This window comes from Telmatherina bonti, assembly GCF_933228915.1.
Source record: "Telmatherina bonti genome assembly, chromosome: 16".
Lineage (NCBI taxonomy): Eukaryota > Metazoa > Chordata > Actinopteri > Atheriniformes > Telmatherinidae > Telmatherina > Telmatherina bonti.
Window position 1 is genome coordinate 12,589,786 of NC_136614.1, and position 22,963 is coordinate 12,612,748.

The 22,963-nt window shown below is 41.5% G+C and overlaps 1 protein-coding gene across 1 annotated transcript in view; it reads left to right on the forward strand.

Moving 5' to 3' along the window:
• Positions 1-7,244: 7,244 nt before the first annotated feature.
• Positions 7,245-22,963, forward strand: part of gpr31 (G protein-coupled receptor 31) — a gene marked incomplete at both ends in the record, with an annotated part of 21,926 nt that continues 6,207 nt past the window's right edge. Inside the window, 4 exons of the mRNA XM_079255716.1 lie at positions 7,245-7,324; positions 7,466-7,604; positions 12,565-12,767; positions 13,966-14,371. Coding sequence (XP_079111842.1) covers positions 7,245-7,324; positions 7,466-7,604; positions 12,565-12,767; positions 13,966-14,371 — 828 coding nt within the window. The remainder of the gene's footprint in view (positions 7,325-7,465; positions 7,605-12,564; positions 12,768-13,965; positions 14,372-22,963) is intronic.

The following is a 22,963-nucleotide window of genomic DNA, read 5'->3' on the forward strand; positions in this document are numbered from 1 at the left end:
TGGCATTTTGAGAGACGCGACGATTCCATCTTTCAGGGCTACATTCGCACCTTTCTTAAAAACAAGCAGGAAGCGTCCGGTTATCCGACTGACGCGGCGGATCAGGCATCCCGTGAAGCATACATCTCGGATTATCAGACGCATCAAGGTATCCGGCTAGACCCTGAGAAAATCGAGGTTAATCCCGCAAAACGTCAGATAGCTAAAATCTCACTGAACTCCTTCTGGGGTAAATTTGCTCAAAGGAGCCATTTGACTCGGACCTCACTGGTCACTGATGACGAGGAATTTTTCCACTATGTGTTCTCCGGCATGTACAACGTGGAATATCTTTCCTTTCTGAGTGAAAAAACAGCCATGATTCAGTGGACATACCACGACCGCGTCATAACTCCTCCAGGTAAAACCAGCAACGTCTTCATCGCAGCGTTTACCACCGCTTACGCGCGCCTGAAATTGTACAGTTATCTGGAGCAGCTGGGGAACAGGGTTCTGTACACAGACACTGACAGTTTAATCTATGTCGTGGGAAACGGTGAGACGGGTCTAGAACTCGGACGTTTTCTAGGTGATTTGACGGATGAGCTGGACGGCGACAGCATACAGGAATTTGTTGCCGCCGGGCCTAAAAGTTATGCGTATCAGACCCGCGAACGCCAGAAAGTTGTCATGAAAGTTAAAGGGATTACGCAGACGCGCGATTTCGCGACGCACATAAACTTTGATAGTATCAAAGATTTAGTGGAGGGCTTTCTAAATGACGCCGACAGCGCAGGGCACATCACCATCCCACAGCACACGATTTGCCGTGATAAAACAAACTTCAAACTCAGGAATCTTTCATATCAAAAAAAATTTAGGGCCGTGTATGATAAGAGAAGACTTTTTCCTGACGGTTCTACTCTGCCTTTTGGTTACTAAATAGGAAGAAAATGTCACACTTTTCAGCACCTGATGAAGCAGAGGCCTTTGAGTACAGACTCAAAACTCCATTTTCATGTTTGTTAACAGGTCCGAGTTCCTGCGGGAAATCCCATTTTGTAAATATTGTTTTGAGAAACTGTGAACATGTCATGGATAAAGTGCCAAAAAATATTGTTTGGATTTACAGCTCTTTCCAGCCCATGTATGCTGAATTGCAGAAATTGAATAAAAACATCAAGTTTGTTCACGGTCTGCCAAATTCTTTTGACGAGGAGTTGTTTCCTTCTGATCAGACGCACTTGCTTATTCTGGATGATGTCATGTTCCAGGCCTCCGAACATCCTGAGGTGGTGAAAATTTTTACAGAGTACCGCCATCACCGAAACATGAGCGTTTTCATGCTAACTCAAAACCTTTTTCATAAGGGTAAACACAGCCGGGCCATTAGTTTAAACACAAACTATATGGTGCTTTTTAAAAATCCTCGGGATAAATTACAGCTGAAAATATTAGCTCATCAAATTTTCCCATCACAGAGAGCCTTTTTTCAGCAGAGCTTCGAAGATGCCACCAGAGAGAACCACGGTTATTTATTGCTGGACCTGACAGCCACCTGCCCAGAACAGTACAGACTGAGAACGGGGATACTCCCCGGTCAGTGGCCTGCCGTTTACATCCCCAAAAAGTAAATAATAGATCATCATCAAGATGTCAGCGCGCATAAAACGGAATGCGGGTTTACTCAAAGCTCTGTATCATGCAACCCCTCGCCGGCGTAAGGAGATCCTGAAGCACTGCTCATCAGACTTTCTCCAGGCTCTGAGTGAGATTGCTTTAAATCTTTTAAAGGGCAACATTCCACTGTCGTCTTGCCAGTACAGAAAGCTTAAAGGTCAGAAGAAAATTATCAGATTGCTGGCCGATAAGAAAGCAGGGATAAACCGTAAACGGACGGTTTTAAGTAAGCAATCTGGAGGATTTCTATTACCGCTGCTCTCCGCAGCCGTGCCGATTCTGGGTAATATTTTAGGTGGAATCATCAGAAGGTAATCATGTCATCGCAGAAAATGTTTCTCATCACGCCTCAACAGTTAAACCGTCTAGCCCGCTCTGGACCAGGGGAGAGTATTCGAGATAAGGCTGAAGATGATCTGGATGAAAAAATGAGAGCTATATTAAACGAACCGGGCTTGGGTTCTTATGAAAAGATTAAGAAATATAACTCTCTGTTACAGAGATATCTCACCCTAATCAAACAAGGTCAGCAGGGTGAGCGAAGCGTTACTCTGACTTTACAAAACGACGCTGCCAGTGAGCGGCTGACCAGCGGACATCCTGCGGATCAGCCTCTGACCAGCGAGCGTCCCACCGGTGAAAATACTGAACAGTCGGACTTGGATGAAACTGCCGGCGAAGTCATTAAAAACTTGCCCCCGCGCGACCGCCGAAATGCTGAGTACATTATGAAGAAATTAAGCGAAAGCGGTGGAAGCTGGACTGTGAGAGGGGAATTTATTCACCGGGGAAAAATAATAAAAGGTTCGCACATGATCGACTTACTGAAAAACCTGACGGGGGAAACGGCTACTTTTTTGACAAACAGGGAGGCCCCCAAGATTTTCAGACGGAAAGTGGAGTCCCTGGCTGCTGCGAGACAGAAATGGTCGCTGGCTCTGGTTAATTTTATCCTCAAATCCACCGAGTTCAAAAGCAGTCTTTCGCAGAAAAATATGTCTCCGTGGAGGGCCCCGAGCAGATGCAGCTCGCTGGAATTTGCTGTGAGGGCCGCTCTCTGATTTAAACCCGTTTGGTCCGTTATTTGTGACGATGGAGTCAATAGCCCCGGCTGTATCTTTCATGAAAAGCCCCGCTGAAAATTGACTCTTGAGCGTGTCCTCTGAGAAGTTCAGCAAAGTTTCAATCATGGAGCGGTAAGGATGCGTTGCGCTGCTCTGCGAAATCAGTCTATCCCCGAGGATGACGTCGCATTGGCTGAAGATCGTATTCAGAGCGTAATTGATGAGCCCCACCTGAGCGTCGTCGGCCAGAACGGTGTGATCCGCGTTAGTAATCCGAAGCCGTAGATGAAGTAAAGTGTCATTTAAATCCAAATATTTCTCCCCATCACCGGGAATAAAAAACTCAATAGGACCGCCGTCTGTAATGGCTGAAAGAGGAGAAATTTCAGTGTAGGTTTTATCCTCTATAGACAGCTGCGTCATCGGGGCCGAAAATAAATCTAATTCAGAAAGGGTGCACTCCGACGATTTCTGATGTAAAAGAGCCATGACTACGTGAAAAATTAATTTATTTATTTATTTTTTAAAAATATGTCCGCGCTCCAAGCGACCTTCCTCTCTCGGGCTCTGCCGGCAGCGACTGATTTTCTCCTGGTGGGAGCTTTGCGTTTTTTAGCGGTGCGCAAACGCTCACCCGGAGGACGTCTCTTCGGTCTGCGCGAGAGGACCATGATCCCTCCTGATCCCTCCTGATTAGCGGGATTCATAATTTTCCCCATTGTGTGGCTCACCACGTCGCTAGCTATGTTCTTTGCCGCTGATTTTAGATGAGGCTTGGCTATGGCGAAACCTTTTTTAAACAGAGGGGTAACGAAACGGAACAGTTTGGAAAAAATGGATCCTACTCCGCGGCCGTACATCACCGGCGCTCCGTAAAAACCGGGTAGGGATCCCCCTACTTGACCCTCATAATAATTTACGAAACGATGAGGATCTTGTCTCAGAGCCATCTTTATTTATTTGACGCAGCCGGTTTAAAGTGCAGCTTCACTATGCTCTTTCCGTACACAAAGTTTACGGGTCTGTCGCGGTCAGTTTTTATTTCTATCCGTATGCTTTTCACGTAACTTTTTGACACGCGAGCGTAATGCACTGTATTATATCTAATGCTCACAACGTCCCCGTATTCCCCGCTAACATTCACGACAGCCAGCAGCGGTACGTAACTGTCCCCCACCGCTTGGTACTGAATAAGATCGGTGTAGACAAAAAAGTTATATATCCCAGTTCTCAGGTCGCTGGGGTGAGGAGAAGAGCGGTTGGAGATAGTCCACCAATCATTCGCTTTTAAGCCTAGCATGTATGCTAAGGGCCTGTAAGCACGGATTTTATATTGACCGTCGCCTTTAAAATCGACACACTTTGTCACAGCATTGTATGAAACGTTCGCCGTGGGCATGTATCTTCTTAAGGCAGGCTGAATCTGATCCAGCAGCTCTTTTTGCCGTGCGCAATACCCTCCTCGGCTAAATTTTACGCTCACCAACGTTTGCGTTTGTGATTTTCGGGAACCTTTTTCCGTCTGTTCATCTTCCGATACTTTCATGAGCTCGAAAAATGCTGCGTCCGGTTGGAGATTATACCACGTGTGCGGGTAGACGATCTCGCACAGACCCACGAGCCACTCGCCGCTCAGCTCAATGGGTTTTGCTAAATCAACAGTATAGCTGGAACTCGTGTTATCTTTAAACACGTCCTTACTAGAGTTGGACGGCAGCGTCACGTAAAATCCGTCTTGATGTAATAGATCCATATTGCTGAATGCTTGAACCTCAACGTACGCAGGTTTTTACGCATTCGTTAGGTCCGAGGTTTTAACCCAGCTGTTGAATTTCTCCGGCCAGTTTTTCCAGCGTACTAAAACTTGTTTTTCACCCCCGATCGTTCGCCGTTTTAAAACCTCCTCTACCTGATACGTTCTGTCTTTACCAATCTTTACTTTCTGCAGCTCGGCTTCATAAAAGGACCCGTCGATGGACTCTCCGTCGTAATCTTGGAGTTTGTACACGGGCGGGGTGCGTGGAATGCACTCTGCTACCGAGAAAACCTCATCCGTAAAGCTCTGCTCATATTTTTTATCAAACACTCCTCGCAGCTTTGATATTCTAACCAGATCTCCCTTCTTGAATTTCATCTTGCTAGCCTTTGTAACATACCTTGCTCCGTACAGGTTTCGAAAGACTTGAGAGGCGGTCTCATCAGTCACCTGCATGGGGGTCATCTTTATACTTTGGTGATAGCTGTGGTTATAACTTTTCACCAAATCTTGCAGGACGTCTATGTAACGTTTGGTGTTGTTGGCGGTGAAATATTTCCACATTCTTCCTTTCAAAGTGCGATTGAATCGTTCAACCACCGATGCTTTGAGGTCGCTAGCTGTGGCAAAATGTGTAATTCCGTGTTTCTTCAACAAAACTGAAACTTTTGTTGAAAAATTCTTTACCAGAATCCGTCTGTAACTTTTTAGGTACACCGCTTTCTTCAAATACGGATTCGAAAGCTCTCACCACCTCCACCGCTGTTTTCTTCTTCAAGACACGTACGAAAGCCTTTTTTGAAAACACATCTATGACCGTTAATAAATAATTAAAATTGTCGTTATGTTCGGCTAAGGCACGCATATCGCAAAGATCTGCTTGAAATTGGTTCAAAGCCCGTGGGACAAAAACGATATTTCTGGTAAAATGGATTCTGGCAGGTTTATGCAGAGTGTAAGCGTCTTGTTCGGATAGAAAATCTCTGACATTATCAATTCCGACTTTTTCGCCCGTTTCATCTTGCACGCCCCGTCTAAGTCGATCTATTCCTCCGAAGCTGCCTGGATGCTCAGGGTTGTAATACACTTTTTTCATGATCCTTTTCTCCTTAACCATCCTGTCCTCTAAGTTTTTACTGAATAAAAGAAAAAGTCATGAGAGCTCTTCTTTTATGCCATTTCTTTATTTTTTTTCATTCAACATCATAATAATAAAAACGTAAGAATAAATGATGGTGAAGACTTGCTCTATAATGGCGTCTTCCAAGTGACTATGAATAATACGTTGCAAACTTTTCAATTCAGACGTGATATTTACACTCAGATTGTTTTTCACACAGTAACACATCACATCGACAAACAGAGCATAAAGTGTAAATAAATGAATAGGTGATACAACAACACAAACTCTTGTCCATTCCCTGACAATGTTTTCAAAAGTCTCTGACATCCCAGATGCATCGATACACGCGGTACATTGTACAATCGTCTCCCAGGGTGTCAGGATCGAGTGAGAACGGACTTGGTGTAAAATGTTTTCCAGTCTTTGAGTTTCTAACTTTACCGTAAACTTCTCCGCACCTTTTTGAGTTAAAACTCTGTTTTCGATGACTCGCTCCAAAACATCCATCAGCCAGTAGTCAATGACACACTCCTCCGCATATTTAGTTAGTTTCCTCCAGTAATTTCCCATATTTTTTTTCCGCCTTCTTTATTAACTTTTCCAATACTCACTCAGCATTAAGAGCTGTCCTATTTTAACAGGATCCTGCTCAATCAGATCGTCTAACATGCTGTAAAGGTCCTCAATCTTCTTCACCGATCTCAGTTCGTATAAAATAGTCTCCGCTGCAGTTTTTACTCTGCTGTCATCGGAATTAATGTTGCGAAGGGTCAACAGATGCTGGATGGCTGGAATAAAACGAGGAGTGCATAGCCCTCGTATGATGCCGTGAAAGTTGTCTCGGTAGTAGTCATCCTCCACCGCCTCTAGACAAGGATGCTCTCTCTGGCTAGGATGATTGATCTCGCAACCGTAGCAGTTAGCTCGTCGAAACTTGTGAAGGGTCATCGTGAGCAGATGGAGTACCGCTGTTTTCACAACTTTAATGAAGGATGAAAACACCCATCCGTCCGGCTCATCATCGTTGCCATCCGTGCTCCCCTCGGATGGGGTCGGGGAAGTCGGCGGTGTGAGTACTGACTCGCTCAGCCATGTAGCCAGAGGCCCCGCCTGCTGGGAGTCCTCATACCCCTCATCCGTGGAGACTGAACCCTCCAATGCGCCCCTCGACTCCTCCACGGAGGAGGGCTGGTGCGGCTGCTGGTGCTCCATCTCGCTCGACAGGACCGCCTCTGGAGGACTCTCCACCCCATCACCGATGTCATTCGCGGTGGCTGCAGAGGTCGGCTTCAAGAGCATGGTTGTCAGACGTCTCTGGCGCAGGGTTGGCATCTTGGTTCAACAGTGTTGACGTACATTCATGCGGTCTACTTATATCATGCTAAGGGGGGGCTTCCTCCAGCACACATCGAAGGTCCAATGAGAAAAGATTGGAAAAGCAAAAAGGGGTGTGGTCTACAAAAATAAGGTTTTTTTCACCGCTAACGTGTCTTTCCAATTTCGACACTCGCGGAAAAGGGAGTCAAACTTGTCCTTCATTTCTTCCACCCTGCTCACCCAGGATTCGCTCGGCAAAACTAACACCGGTCTAAAAACACCGCATTCTGAATTAAAAGACTCCAAAACAAAGTCCTCTTGACCCATGCGCTCCCCGGAGGAGCGGAAGCTGGCTCGGAAGAACCACCGACTTGAGGCGCTGGTTTTTGACTGCCATATAGCGCTGTAACGAGGGATTCTTTGGCTCTCTGTAAATAATTCCCTTCTCGATCGTTTAGCTGGAGTAGCGAATGCCTGATCAGCCTCTTCTTTTTCTTCTGCTTCTTCCCCACCTTCTTGTTCTTCTTCTTCTTCTTCTTCTACCAGAGAATCCCGCTCAATCTCTGAGCTGCTGCGCGGCACCACCATTTTCAAGACAGCCCAGTCTCCTGATGTCAGTGAAGCGACATTCGCTAAAGGCCCAAAACTTTCTCCATCGCACGCCTGGTACAGGCAGAGCTCACCGGTTTCATACTTGAAATAATACCCCCAGCTTCCACGCACTCCGTATGCAGCAAGAGACCATTCATCCCGCAGAGATTTGAATGAACGCTGCTGGACCCGCTGGACATACACAGTACTTTTTGCAGGAGCTCGAGGAATTAAACCGTTGTCCTCATAGACGGTCACTGCCGTTTCGCTAATCACAGACGGCTGCGGTGTAGCATTCAGCCTGATTCGATTCTCTTCATTTGCCATATTGCAGGTCCAAAGAGCTGATTCTCTTCTCTGCTGCTCCATTTCTTTTTTCTTTTCCTTTTCTACCCCAGTAAGTAAGTAAGGGTTCTTTTTTTCCCCCCCGGACCCCTCTTTATACCTCTAGACTCGTTCGGACATGCCCCTAACATGTCCAGGCACACCGCCCAGGCATGACGTACGTCCAGAAGACATGTCCGGGCATGTCCAGGCACACCGTCCAGGCATGCCGTACGTCCAGAAGACATGTCCGGACATGCCGCCCAGGTATGACGTACGGACATACGTCATTTCCGGACATCACGTGGTCCAGGGACCGCCACCGGATGACGTCACTTCCGGACATCACGTGGTCCAGGGACCGCCCACGGATGACGTCACTTTTAGAGCCACGCCTGGGAGGAGGGACGTCACTTCCGGACGTCACGTGGTCCAGGGACCGCCCACGGATGACGTCACTTTAGAGCCACGCCTGGGAGGAGGGACGTCACTTCCGGACATCACGTGGTCCAGGGACCTTCCCTCACCCAAGTTACGCCCACTTATGACGTGGCACACGCTGATTGGGTCACAGAGGGGGAGGGACTTCCGGTTCATTAAGATACGCCCACTTATGAAGTGGGACACGCTGATTGGATCACTCGCCTTGGTATCAGTTTCATCTGTGTGCCATGAGACAAAACATCTGGAACGATTTCCAAAGTAAAAGACGTGTTGCAGTGACAGTCTTGGATCAGAATTAGCTCAGTTATGGTCGGTGGTGCAATTTGTAGAAACTTCTGAAGAGGTTATGTGTGGCAATGCTGTATCACGTCATGTCTAGCACAGAGTGAGACGGCTTGAAAGGTGACAGGGAAGTAAATGTGAAACAGGAATTAAAGTTTATGTTTGAGTTTTGAATCATTAGCCTGCAGGTTTACGTGCTGGTGTTTGTCAGTGGTGATAGAAGATCTTAGGAGGGAGGGGGGGGTAGAGGTTACCTTAATGTTTGACTTGAAGGGAAACAATCTGTTGAGTTTTCTCTGCAATCCGTCAACCATGCTGCCTTAGTCTGGATGTGGAAATGGAGCGTTTTGAAAGATGTGTTAATGTTTATTAGAAAGAAATACAAAGTTTGTCCAGAAAAGCACCTTTGATTATTGTGCTAAGTGCTTTTTGCCAACTAACTGCAAATTATAAGCCTTTTTTTTTAACATTTCTAACTTAATTTATTAAGAAAAAAAAAGACTGAAGTGAATATTCCTGCTGTGGTGTTTTCTGTCCTTACCTCTTAAAACTATTAGATTTAAGGCTTATTTATGCTCCTTACATACACAAATAGCTGCCGTAAGTTTCAAAGCTCATGCGTCTCCATCCTGATACTTCTATGTGTGTTTTTGCCAGAGTTAAATCAGTTCATCCACTATAGTCAGTGCTGAGTTCAGTGTTGACTTCTGCTTGTCGACACGGTTCTGGAGCAGTAATGTACCACTGTCATATTGTTTAAAACTGCCGAAAAACAAAAAGTAAAAGAGTGGAGGAAAAAAAAAGTTTTTGCTGTTCTTCTCAGCTTCTTTGGGTTCTTTTTGTTTGGAAGTTTCTGCATCGTCTCCTACCCATACCTCTTCTTCTATGGTTTGTTCTTTTTGCGAGTTCTGTGACAGCGATGCAACTCAACACTGCCCCCATGATGTCCAGTGGTTTTGCTCCATTTTCTGCATCAATTAACCGTAAGATATTCTAAACGCAAGATGCACCAGATAAAGATTACCCTTTTCCCTCCATAAAACTACACGCAAACGCTTGTCACGCTCCTCAGACACGACGAAGAGAACAACTTAGCAGGAAGAGGAGAAAAGCTCATTGTGAAGCCAAACAAACCTGAACATTTTCAGACGTTCTGGAGGAGCTGAACGGGAAAACATAAATAGCATCATCAGACAAAATCAGTTCGAGAAGTTTTCTTTTGGAGCATTTGGATGTGAAGGAGTCTCTCTCATACACACACGCACACACACCTGCAGATGACACTGTCGCCGGATGGTCATGGTTGGTAGGTTTCCATGCACTCAGCTGTCATTAACTGACACCAAAAGGTTTTTGTTCCAGTAGCTGGATATTTTATTTTCATTTTATTCACCTTCTGTCTTTGCATAATCTTTTTCCTTCATCCTCTGTTCACATTTACCAACAGCATTAACTTTATTATAAATCTACTCCCACACAGTGTTTGTGTCAATCAGATTATTTTGCTGTAGATCGTGTTTTCTAAACAAACTCGCGATACTGCAAACCACTTCACCCACAAGCCCTCAGTTAAATAGGGAGTTGTGTGTGCCCATGTGACTACATGCACCAAAGAGATGGGGGGGGGTGGTTGACATGGTGGCAACGGGTTTATTTGGATCAATCAGCACTCTCAAATGTGCACAAAATGCTGATTGACAGCGTAACTTCCAAGTTACATGACAATTAGACTTTTTTTTAAGGTAATTCCATCCCCAAAATGATAGGTCTCTGAACTCCATGGGTCCCTGGACTACCGCCCAGGTAAGCCCGTGCATTAAGGCGGCCTTGAGCACTGACACCCCTCTCAGTAGGATAGGTTCTGGTTCTGACCTCTGCAGAGTAGAGTGTACATGTCCCTTCCTCCTAGAATCTAAAGACATGCTTAATATTAGGTTAAATATGTCTCTAGAGTCTCGAGGTGTGGACATGAGGGCTTGTTTGCCTGTGCTGGCCCTATGATGGACTAGCAACTGGTCCAAGTTGCAGCCTGCCTTTCAGCTAGAACTGGTCAGACTCGAGCCCCTCTGTGATTCTGTATTGGAATACGCTGCATTAGCCAGGAGTGGATGTTCATTTGCTCTGAAATCATAAAAAGGACATGATGAGTGCACACCTGTGTTATTATTCGCTTTTACAGTTTCAATACCATTTGTTGGTATTTCCTCTCAAAAGACAACAATATGAGCTGTATTTTACCGCAGCTACCAAATACATGCGATTCTTCTTTGAATAATGTCAAATTTTAAACCTGGAGCCCTTAAAACTGTCCAGGTTATGCTATTTGCTCTTATAGTTGTGGGTAATCTAGCCATCCATTACTTATGTAGCAATGAGGATGTTACCTGATGCACTGAGAAGTACCTCGCTCTATTTCTCTAATATATTAATGTATAAATATATGCCAATATTGCCGTCTCTAACTTATTTCTCCTTTTTTCCGCAGATCTTCCTGAATAAGTGCAGTTGTACATGTTGATCTGTCTTTCCTGTCCTCTCCACCCCAACCAGTCGAGGCAGATGGCTGCCCTCCCTGAGCCGGGTTCTGCCGGAGGTTTTCTTCCTGTTAAAGGGGAGTTTTTTCCTTCCCACTGTCGCCGCATGCAGCTCAGGATGGAGGATTGGATTAAAGTCATGACTCGATGCAATCAGTTGGTTTCTATTATAGGATATGTATGAATTGGCTTGAAATGATGTGTATGTAAAGGGTCCTGTGAGAACATTGTTGTGAAGTGGCGCTGTACAAATAAAGTTGAACTGAAAAAAAATTAAAAGGGACCAGAAATGGTGCTTCATTTATATACATCATGAAATCCAATTCAAAGCAGTATCTGGAAGACAACCTGCTAGAAAGAGCACAAATGGAGACTGGGACAGCTTGGGATCTCCCTTTTGACAACAAACCAGATATGAATTTCCTTTGGATGAACTTCTGGTTCCCACATTTTAACTTCCCACAACCTCTCCTGAGAAACCTGAAAGCATCGCAGCTTCATCGTCTTATTTAAAGTAAAATACTTGAGTTAATCTGCAAGTAAGACTAAACAAAAGGACCAAACGCAGGTGCACAAAGCTTCGTAAGTTTGGCTAACAGAAGAGGTGATGGATTCAGTTTTGTTTTATTGCAAAGAGAAAGACAAACTAAATCACTGATTTACATATTTGCAGGAAAGTTCAGAAATGCAATAAGTGACAAGATTTACCAGGTGATCCAGGAACTCTTTAAAGGATTCTTTACTCCGTGCAGATCGGTATCACTTTGCCATTTGAGCTTCTGACTCAAAACTAATCTCCACAATCATCATAAAACAGTTTTAAAACAATCCAATGGCTTGGTGACAGTGCTTTCAATTTCATTATGTGTTTTAACGACTCACCCAGATGTTTGTCATGTTTTCTAAAACACCGACTTTTCTTCAGACATACTACAACACATGTATGAGCATGAATGTCAACACAAACAAGCATCTGAGGAATTTCACAAGGTTTTTCCTCGCAGTTCTGTCAGAAAATAGTTTCACCTGACAGGTTTTACACGGAAACCTGGAGTTATCCTCCATTACTAAAAAACTGAATCACAGCTCTCAGTGTGAAAGGTAAAGAGAAAAAAAACACAAACATGTACTTGCTTCTCAGTCAGTTAAGCCTCTCTGTAAACCACACCTCCAGCTGACTAGAAATACTGCTGCAAGCTCAGTGGCCACCTCAGACAGGAAGACCACACAGCCACTCACACGCTCTTTTCTCTTCTATCCCTCTATTTTCCTGTGAGTGATGTGATTTCTCTGTATGTTTTGGCTCCACCATCGTCATCGTGCTCTGAGGGAGGGACTGCTGAATCTGCCGGGTTGGAGAGACAGGAGAATTCTGCTTCTGAGACAAGATTAAAGCGGCAACCAGCTCAAGACGGAGGTTTCAGGGGTGTGATGCTTGTCAAGTGACAACACTTCGCTGTTCTGTTACAGCCTTACAAACAAACTGCTTTGACTTCAGCTTCTGCAGAGTCCGCCACAGTTATGTCAAGCCAAGAAAGTTTAACAAATGTTACAGTTGACCACTGCAAAACGCCAAATAATGCCACATATCATGTCCTCTCCTGGGTTATGCTGGGAGAATTCATGCTGGGTCTGCCTCTCAACCTGTCCGTCCTTTACATCTTCATCTTCAGGTAAGAAGAAATACCAACACACACACACACTGTTACTGCCTTGCTCCGTTTCCTGAAAGTACTTTAAAATGTAGGGCCATAACTGTGTGGAAATAGTGTTGAGATGAAAAAGTGGAAATTTCCTGGCAAAATCTGGCAGAGCTTAATTTTATTTTAATGAGCTTAGAGCGAGGAGGTGAAGTACTGATAAGACAAACTATCCAATCTTTAATGCATGCATTCTTCCTTGCATCGTGTTCACTACAGTGGACGCCTATTTAAAGGCTGTTTTTTTTAGTACATTCAGAAGTAAGGATGCTATATTTGTAATTTTGTCACTTCAGTAGACTTTAGGAGAGTCACTCAACACACTGTCGATCACTGAAAAATAAACTGATTTAGTGTAAAATGTCATTTTTACACATGTATTTACCTCATTGATAAAAGAGGACAAGAATTTTATACTAGTCAATTTATTTAGAATATTTCTATTATATAAACGTGACATTACTTAATGAATGGTTCTATAGATAAATTTAAAAAAAAGTCAAATGACATTAAAGACAGAAAAATGTGGCATTATTTTTTTTTTTTTAAATAATTTATACATCAGTGTTAACTTACAAGGGAAATCTACTTCTAAATTTTGGAAAATGATTGAAAAAAACAAAAAAAAGCGATACGATAAGCTCATTTCACAATCAGACAAGAGTTATTCTGTTTTATTGGTCGTCAGAAAAATCAAGTAGAACTCATTGAAATGTATTGAGAAGTTTTAGCTGATAAATGAGATGGGGAGGAAAAGGGAATATATTTACTTAGGTGAAAAGAAACAAGAAAAGCAGCAGACTGAAAAAATGTGCTTGCATGCCTTGTTGAGACTGATAAGCATGTTTAGATTTGTGCATTTTGTTTGAACATTCCCTGCACTGAAAACTGATGTGCAGAAAAAATGGGATTAAATCACTAAGATATAAAAAAAAAAAAATGAATGCACATATAACATTTTGCTAGTTGATCCCCATATAATCATTCTTTCTGAAAAACAACCAATCAGCAGTGGTTTTAGTAAACCGCAGCAACAGGATGTGCAGATATCTAATAGATTTCTCTGTTAAAACATTCAGATAAGACCAAAAATAAAAGTTTTTTTCTGCTTCTCTGTGCTTGCAGGAGGTTTGTAAATAATTCCTGCTTTTGTGATCAACTTTCTCTGCAGATTTAAATTCTGGAAGAACAAAAGCATCTTCCTGTTCAACATCGTTGTTGCTGATTTTTTGTTGGTGGTGTGTCTCCCCGTTAAGATCTACCATTACCAGCACAACATGAGGCGCAGCAACGATTATGCGGTTTGCAAGACCATGCTTTTCATGCTCTTTCTCAACAGAGGCGCAAGCATCGCCTTCCTCATCACCCTGTCCCTGGACCGCTACTTTAACGTGGTTCATCTGGGAAGAAGAAACTGTGTGAATGTTTTAAAGAAATCCCCCCAAATCTCTCTGGTCATCTGGCTGTTTTTGCTGCCTCTCACCATCCCGACCATGGTTAAGACCTTTGAGTGCTGCAACAGCCATGGCCGAGAAGTGGAGACATTTTTTCATGATGTGACGGACACATTCAGAGAGGTACAGTTTGGTTTCCTTATGTCTCATAAAAATTGACTCTGAAGTATTTACTCATAATACATATATACATATACACATATATATATACATATACACACACACATATATACACACACACACACACATATATACACACACACACATATATACACACACACACACACACACACACACACACACACACATATATACACACACACAATGATACGGGTTTATATGAAATAGGCGGACATTTTTGCCAAACCAACCCGGTGGTGGTTTACATGGACTACTACTTCCCGACGTCCTAGAGCAATGGGAGGAAGCTGAAAACACTGCAAAAAATCTGAAATTTTTTTAGCTGACTTTGGGTTTCAGATAGGACCTACACAGCTTGATCTACAGCACCCTGACTGAACTGTGGTTTATATGGACATTTCTGTTTTTGACAAATATGCGGTTTGTGAGGACAAAATATGCACTATTAGGTCTTTAAAGGGACAATGATGTCAAATTTAAATAGCTCTTGTTTAGCATAAATACACACAGCTGACAAAAGACAGCATTACTGGAACTGCCATCTTTATTGGCAAAAATAATTGTTTTGAGCTTTATGTAAGCAAATAATGCAGTTGACAAGTTTTAACCACATAAAAAAATAAATTGTGGTATTTAAGCAGACAATTTTAAAAATGCTTTGAAAATAATGTTATGTTAACAAAATCAATCATAATATTTTAAGTTTAAAATTAAATTTCTGTATAAAAAGAAAAACATTAGTAACATTGCATCTTATAAAAGTAAATACCTCAAAGAGCACTCAAATGCCCTCCAAACTGTGCTTCTGTGACTGCCTCTTTGCAGTTACTCCACGGTTTCGGACAAAGTCCCTTATATTTTGCACAGTTCTTTGTGCCAACACGGGACCTTCAACCAGCTTACAGTGACTGCATTCAAGTTTGGTGGCCAACTTTCCTTTGTTTATGTGGTGTTTGAAATGTCGCATTACTGCAGCTACCTCCGTCTTTGACCACGTTCTCTTTGGCGTTCTTCTGGAGCAACGTTCTGGATCAGAATCTTGTCCTAACAGATGAGAGAAAGAGAAAAAGATCCACATCCAACCAGAAAACCAGTTAGCCAATCTGAACCAGCAAAACCGCAACAGATTAATGCATGATCCTTGTTTTCTTATCACTTTTATACCAAAATGCCTCCACTTTAGTTCTACACTCATTTTTATTTACATGGACACTCTGAACAATGGGAGTATGCTATGTTAGGTATCTGATGATTTTATTACAATTTAGGGTGCTGTGATTTGGTTGCAAATTTGACTATTTTCTATACCTTCATTTTCCCAATTCAGGGATTTTTTCTCACTTTGTGGCCACTTAATACTTTAAAATGCATTCAGTATTCATTCATACAAGTTACAAAAAAACTTATCTTTACTATCTTCCATTCATGTCAAACCATAAAAAAATCCAACACATACCCAACCTACATTTCATATTGTCATGTTTTCATGGAATCTTTGGATAACAAAGATGACATTAAAAGCAAGTTTTAGTCAGTTTAGCATATGTTAACATAACATAGCACTGTCAGTCATTCATATACTTTATCAAAACAACAAAGTATGTATGCTGTTCTGATAGTTGAGTCACAAAACCCGTTTAATATGTTATCTAAAATCATTACTTCAAAGTTAATCATTACATTATTGTTACATTCATACTCCTGGTTTAAAACATTTCTCACTAAAGCAAAAGAATGGATAATATTAACCATGTCACTGACACAGTTTTATTTATTGTTACAACAAGGCCATTAAACTAATGATGCATTTCTTTGTATGTTTCCTTAGTTCATGTGACGGGAGGGGGGCTTGACATTATGGATGCTGATGAAAGGAGGGGGATAAAAAAAAGTTTGGGAACCACTGAGTTAACCTATGATACATTTTAGATTATATATATTATGTTTAATAGCTTATTCCATGCCAGGCCTTTCAATAACAATATCATGATAAGTATACAGTAAATATAAATTGTACCAGTAGACCTCATAATCGGATCAGTACTTTGTATTGGAACATCCCTGCACTTTAGGGGAACAGACCAATGTGTTCCTTAAAGTCTCTGGGCAGTATGTATGACTATGTTTCTGGGTTTTATCATTCACTATAAATATATATATACACACATATATACATACATATACATATACACATATACATACATACATATACACATACATATACATACATACATATACACATACATATACATACATACATATACACATACATATACATACATACATATACACATACATATACATACATATACACATACATATACACATACATATACATACATATACACATACATATACATACATATACACATACATATACATACATATACACATATATATACATACATATACACATATATATACATACATATACACATATATATACATACATATATACATACATATACACATATATATACATACATATATACATACATATACACATATATATACATACATATACACATATATACATACATACATATACATATATACATACATACATACATATACATATATACATACATACATACATATACATATATACATACATACATACATATACATATATACATACACATATATACATATATATATACATATATACACACACACACACACATATATATATACACACATACATATACATATATATATACATACATATATATATATATATATACATATACACACACATATATACACATATATACACATATATACACACATATATATATACATACATATATACATATACATATATACATACACATACATACATAGATACATACACATACATACATATATATATACATACACATACATATATACACACACACACATATACACACATACATATATACACACACACACACACACACACACACACATATATGTTCCAATACAGAGTACTGATCCGATTATGAGGTCTATTGGTACAATTTATATTTATCGTAGACTTATTCTGATCAATTTCAATCAATCGATTTCATTGTAAATCGGCTCACCCTTCTGAACAGGTTGCCAATCTATCACAGGGCCATGAATTAAGAAAATACAATTAGTTAGAGTCCTGTTGGGATTGCAGCATCTCTGACAATTTATTCCAATATTCATTTGAAGGATCTTAATTATTGAACTGAAAATATGACAATGCAGTATACATGTGGCAACAGCTGAAGTCAAAAAGCCTTTCTGGACCACAATATGACATACACAGTGCCTGAAATATCTCCTTACCTTCAAAGAGAGGAACAGTCTCATCGACTGTAAATGACACTGTTGGCATTTCACCTGCTGAGACATAGTGGGACAAAAGTTCAACACAGCATTTTATTAGTATAAACAGTACTCTGGTTTGAGGTAACTTACCAAAATCGCTATCGTCTGGGACATGCTCTGTGAGTGCCGAGTCTGATGTGGCTTTCACAGGTTCCGCATTCCCACACTGCAATGTCAAGACCTCTGCATCGCTGTTATCTGACTCTCTCTCACTGTCCTTTGCTTCTGTGTCACTTAATGCGATTTCATCTGAGAAAAGACAAAGACAGCACGAGGAGCGCACATTAAATTCATTCATTAGCTGAACTGCTTAACAAGATTAAGGGTTGCGTAGGAGCTGGAGCCTATCCCTGCAGCTTTCGTGCAAGAGGTGGGGTACACTCTGGACAGCTCGCCAGTCCATCGCAGGCGCACATAAAATATTAAAGAAATTTAGGGAACAAAAATGACAAGTAGGTCTTCAACAAACCATGCCCTGCAACAAACCACTGACCTTCTATTTCAATCTCATCCAGCGACTTCCCCTGCAGGTTGGAGAGGTGTCCCTTCTCCATGGACAACAGCAGTTTGGAAATCTTGGCCAGTTGTGTTGTGGAAACTGGTAATCTGTAGAAATCTCTGTGGACACGGATGTCATGGCCCAAGAAATCTGCAACCTGGTCAAGTTCGTTGTTTTTCAAATTAAGGACTTGTGACAGGGTTGCCACATGTTTTCGAAGCTGTGTTGACCTGAGGTACTCTGGATGCTTGGCTCCACATTGGCTTGCAAAGACACGCAGACAGTCCTGTCCTCTATAGTGGCTCATGGATTTGGGTCTCGCAAAAAGGAAGACATTTGTGGTACAAACACCACATGCATGTCTTTTAGTTGCCAGTAGTGACAGCGCATCCACTACATTTGGTGTGAGTAGAACTGCCACTTTTCTGCCTCTTTTCCCCACAATTTCAATGCGGCTGAAGTAACTGCAGAGCTTCTGTTCAACCTTTGACAGACCCTTGGCAACATCTTCATGGAGCTTTGAGTCATCTCTCTCCAGAAAACTCCTGAGGCGCATTTTTGAAACTTCGCCAGCTCGCCTACGATTAAACACAATTGTTTGTGCAAGTGTTACTTTTGCAAGTTGTGCATAATTCTGAGCAGTGGTCTCCTCTTTTAAGCTACTTAAGGCGGTTTCTGAAGATTTCTTAAGATACTGGTGAAGAATCTGAACATCTTCAGTGAATGGCAATGTTGATGGTTTATTGTACTTTGCATCACTCAGTGTGTTTAGAGCACCATGAAACACCAACTCAGACCACTTGGAGGCATAGAGTTTCTTGAAAATATCCGTGGACTTGATCAGTTCTTCATCCTCTGCCATCAGCACCCGACAATGGATGATGTCACAGATTTTGTGCAGCGTGTGCCCCAGTTTTAGAGCAAGACTTGGTGTTTGGTGTGTGAGTTTCTCTTCATCAAAACCTGACACTTCTTTTACTGCTTGCACAACTTTCTGGAAATTTGCAGGTTTCACAGCTTCCTGAAGGTTATGGACTGAGAATTTGCTGCGCAGACGTAACAACAGACGGCCGACTTCTCGAAGCTTCTGTCGCATGTATTCATACTTAGTGGGGTCTTGTCCATGCTTGTTGTAGAGTGACTGAGCAAACTGAATAATAGAGAGATCATTTCTGACAACTGATGCAACTTCATCCTGTTTCATGACGCTGAGGAGCTTCCAGACGCCACTTGAGATTTGCTGACAAAGATTTGACTGAGCTGCAGCCAAACCCAGAACTTTGGTTCTTCCAGGTTCTTGAACTAAAGTGACATTTTCTGGCTTACAGGGGCATTTGCGGACATGTCTCCACAATTCTTTTCGAATGTACATCCCCTGGCAGTACATACAGTGAATAAACTTTCCAGCCACTGCTTTAGCTTTTGGCTGTCTCTTCACTTTGAGAGGTCCTGTTCCACCTTGTAGAACTGCTGAGTTATGTTTAAAATTTCCCTTGTTCCTCATTTTTTCAAACAAAACTTTGCACTCTTTGGAGTGCTCAGGAAGGGAAAATGCATGTACAATTTCAGCATGTGTGTTGTGTGTTTTTAAGTGACGTGAAATTTTGCTTTGTGGCTTACCACAAACCAAACAGTAATTTTTCTTGCTCATTGTCAGATGTGTTGATTCCTGTTTGTGAAACTCAGCTTCACTTTCTGGTTTGTCCTTTGAATCTTTGACAGGTTCATCTAAAGTTGACATTTCAGCTGCATTTGAAACCGTGTGATCAGAGCGAGGAGGTGGATCACATTTAGATGTGCTTGGTACGACTGAGACACTGCCATCTGACACATCTGGTATCCAAAGACTGGTTGTTGCAGGTTGTCTGTGAATCTCTCCTTTAGCCTTACTGGACTGAAGGGGTATACTTGCATCAGAATCTTCATCATCAGATACTGAATTTGGTATGTAGTCTTCATCAGACATGGAATTGTCACTTGACATCTGAGCCGCTTCTGAAAATGGTGCAGTTTCCTCATCTGATGGCGGCTCATTACCAGAACGTAAGTGTTTGTCCTGAAGGAGAGAAAAACTAGTTTATGTAACGTTGGTCAATTTGTAAGCAAAGTAAGAATCTACGAACAACTAAGTAGATACTTGCCTGTAATGAGTGATGGAGGTCAACATTTGAAATCCGTTTAAGGCAGGATGCATGCCAGACTCCTACACAAACTGGAAAAGATTTCTATTTTATTACCTTTTAAAACTAAACATGACAATAAAATGACACAGCCTAATTTTATCAGTGCTTATATCTATGAAGTTAAACATATGCTATTTAAATGGCTTGGGGGTGAGTGGAAAATTTATCATGAAAATGTATCTAATAAATAAAATAGTCACAATTATAATGTATATTGAATCATTTTAACCCTACACCAGCCAACTAAATAACTAACCTTTGCATTTATAGCCAAACCACTTCAAGGAAGATACAGGTCCCACACACTGGACACATTTTTCCAGGGATGATACAGTTGCACACACCAGCTGGTGTGAATGGCACTGTTGGCAAAAGTTTATAGTAATGCTGTTTGTGTCAAGAAAGTTGAAAGAAAGAATCCTTTATTAATATGCATGTGTAAAGTCTAAAGACTGAAATTAGCTAAGAAAAACAAGAAACATGGAAAATAAAACCAACAAAAAACTGAGTTGGTTGTCTGACAATCATCTACGTGCCATTAAGCTACAGGTTACATGTGACATACCTTTGGATCTGTACTGGCTTCTTCACATGCAGAACTTGTCTGGTTCTGGTGGTCTGCAGCAAAGTGAAGATGGCTTCTCTCCATTATCTGTAGCAGATAATGCAGAAGAGGAAAAAAAGAAAAGAAGATATACTCAGCATAAATTATTTGTGAAGATGTTTTACATCAGATAAAAGATCCCAGCCATGGTAACTTACCTCACATTACTCTACAGTTCAATTCTGAATGAATCATTCTGCATGATCACCAAGTGCCATGAAAACCTATTTTCCATAAAAATGTACCTGATCATGGTCTCCAGGTGTAGGTGGGACTTCAGGACTTTTATGAATCATTTTGTCATCAGGATCCTGCTAAAAGAAGAAAAGCATAACAAGTGTGGTATATACAGTATTAGAAACGAGACAAGCATGAACAATGTGAGTACTGTTACCAGCATAACACCTGATAAAGCCCAACAAATCACAATAAATTTGCACCCAAAAAAATAAGGTTAAACCTGGAGTCTAAAGACTGAGGTACAGGCCTGAAAGTAGAAGCCAATGTTATCATAAAGAAGTGGAAGTCAGGTGAGCGAGAAGTAAAAGAATAATCAAAGAACTATCCTCAAATCAAAAACAGGAAAACTATATCAGCAAATAATGACAACAAGACCAGACATTTATCAATACACTAAAAGAAAAATACAACATAAACTAAAGAATACAATGATACACAGAAAAATGACACCTCAGAAAGCTTCCTATCAGACTGTCCTCCCAATCCACCGTCCATAAAAACCACATGGAGACTAAATACACACAACTTCAGATGGTTTACACCTCAGAAAGCTTCCTATCAGACTGTCCTCCCAATCCACTGTCCATATAAACCACATGGTGACCAAATACACACAACTTCAGATGGTTTACACCTCAGAAAGCTTCCTATCAGATTGTCCTCCCAATCCACTGTCCATAAAAACCACATGGAGACTAAATACACACAACTTCAGATGGTTTACACCTCAGAAAGCTTCCTATCAGACTGTCCTCCCAATCCACCGTCCATATAAACCACATGGAGACTAAATACACACAACTTCAGATGGTTTACACCTCAGAAAGCTTCCTATCAGACTGTCCTCCCAATCCACCGTCCATATAAACCACATGGTGACTAAATACACACAACTTCAGATGGTTTACACCTTAGAAAGCATCCTATCAGACTGTCCTCCCAATCCACCGTCCATATAAACCACATGGTGACTAAATACACACAACTTCAGATGGTTTACACCTCAGAAAGCTTCCTATCAGACTGTCCTCCCAATCCACTGTCCATATAAACCACATGGTGACTAAATACACACAACTTCAGATGGTTTACACCTTAGAAAGCATCCTATCAGACTGTCCTCCCAATCCACCGTCCATATAAACCACATGGTGACTAAATACACACAACTTCAGATGGTTTACACCTCAGAAAGCTTCCTATCAGACTGTCCTCCCAATCCACTGTCCATATAAACCACATGGTGACAAAATACACACAACTTCAGATGGTTTACACCTTAGAAAGCATCCTATCAGACTGTCCTCCCAATCCACTGTCCATATAAACCACATGGTGACTAAATACACACAACTTCAGATGGTTTACACCTCAGAAAGCATCCTGTCAGACTGTCCTCCCAATCCACCGTTCATATAAACCACATGGAGACCAAATACACACAACTTCAGATGGTTTACACCTCAGAAAGCATCTTATCAGACTGTCCTCCCAATCCACTGTCCATATAAACCACAACATAGTCAGTTAACTGCACACACACATCATCAACAAAAACAAAGAAAAGTTTGTTGTCTGACAATCATCTACGTGCCATTAAGCTACAGGTTACATGTGACATACCTTTGGACCTGTACTGGCTCCATCACATGCAGAACTTGTCTGGTTCTGGTGGTCTGCAGCAATGTGAAGATGGCTTCCCTCCA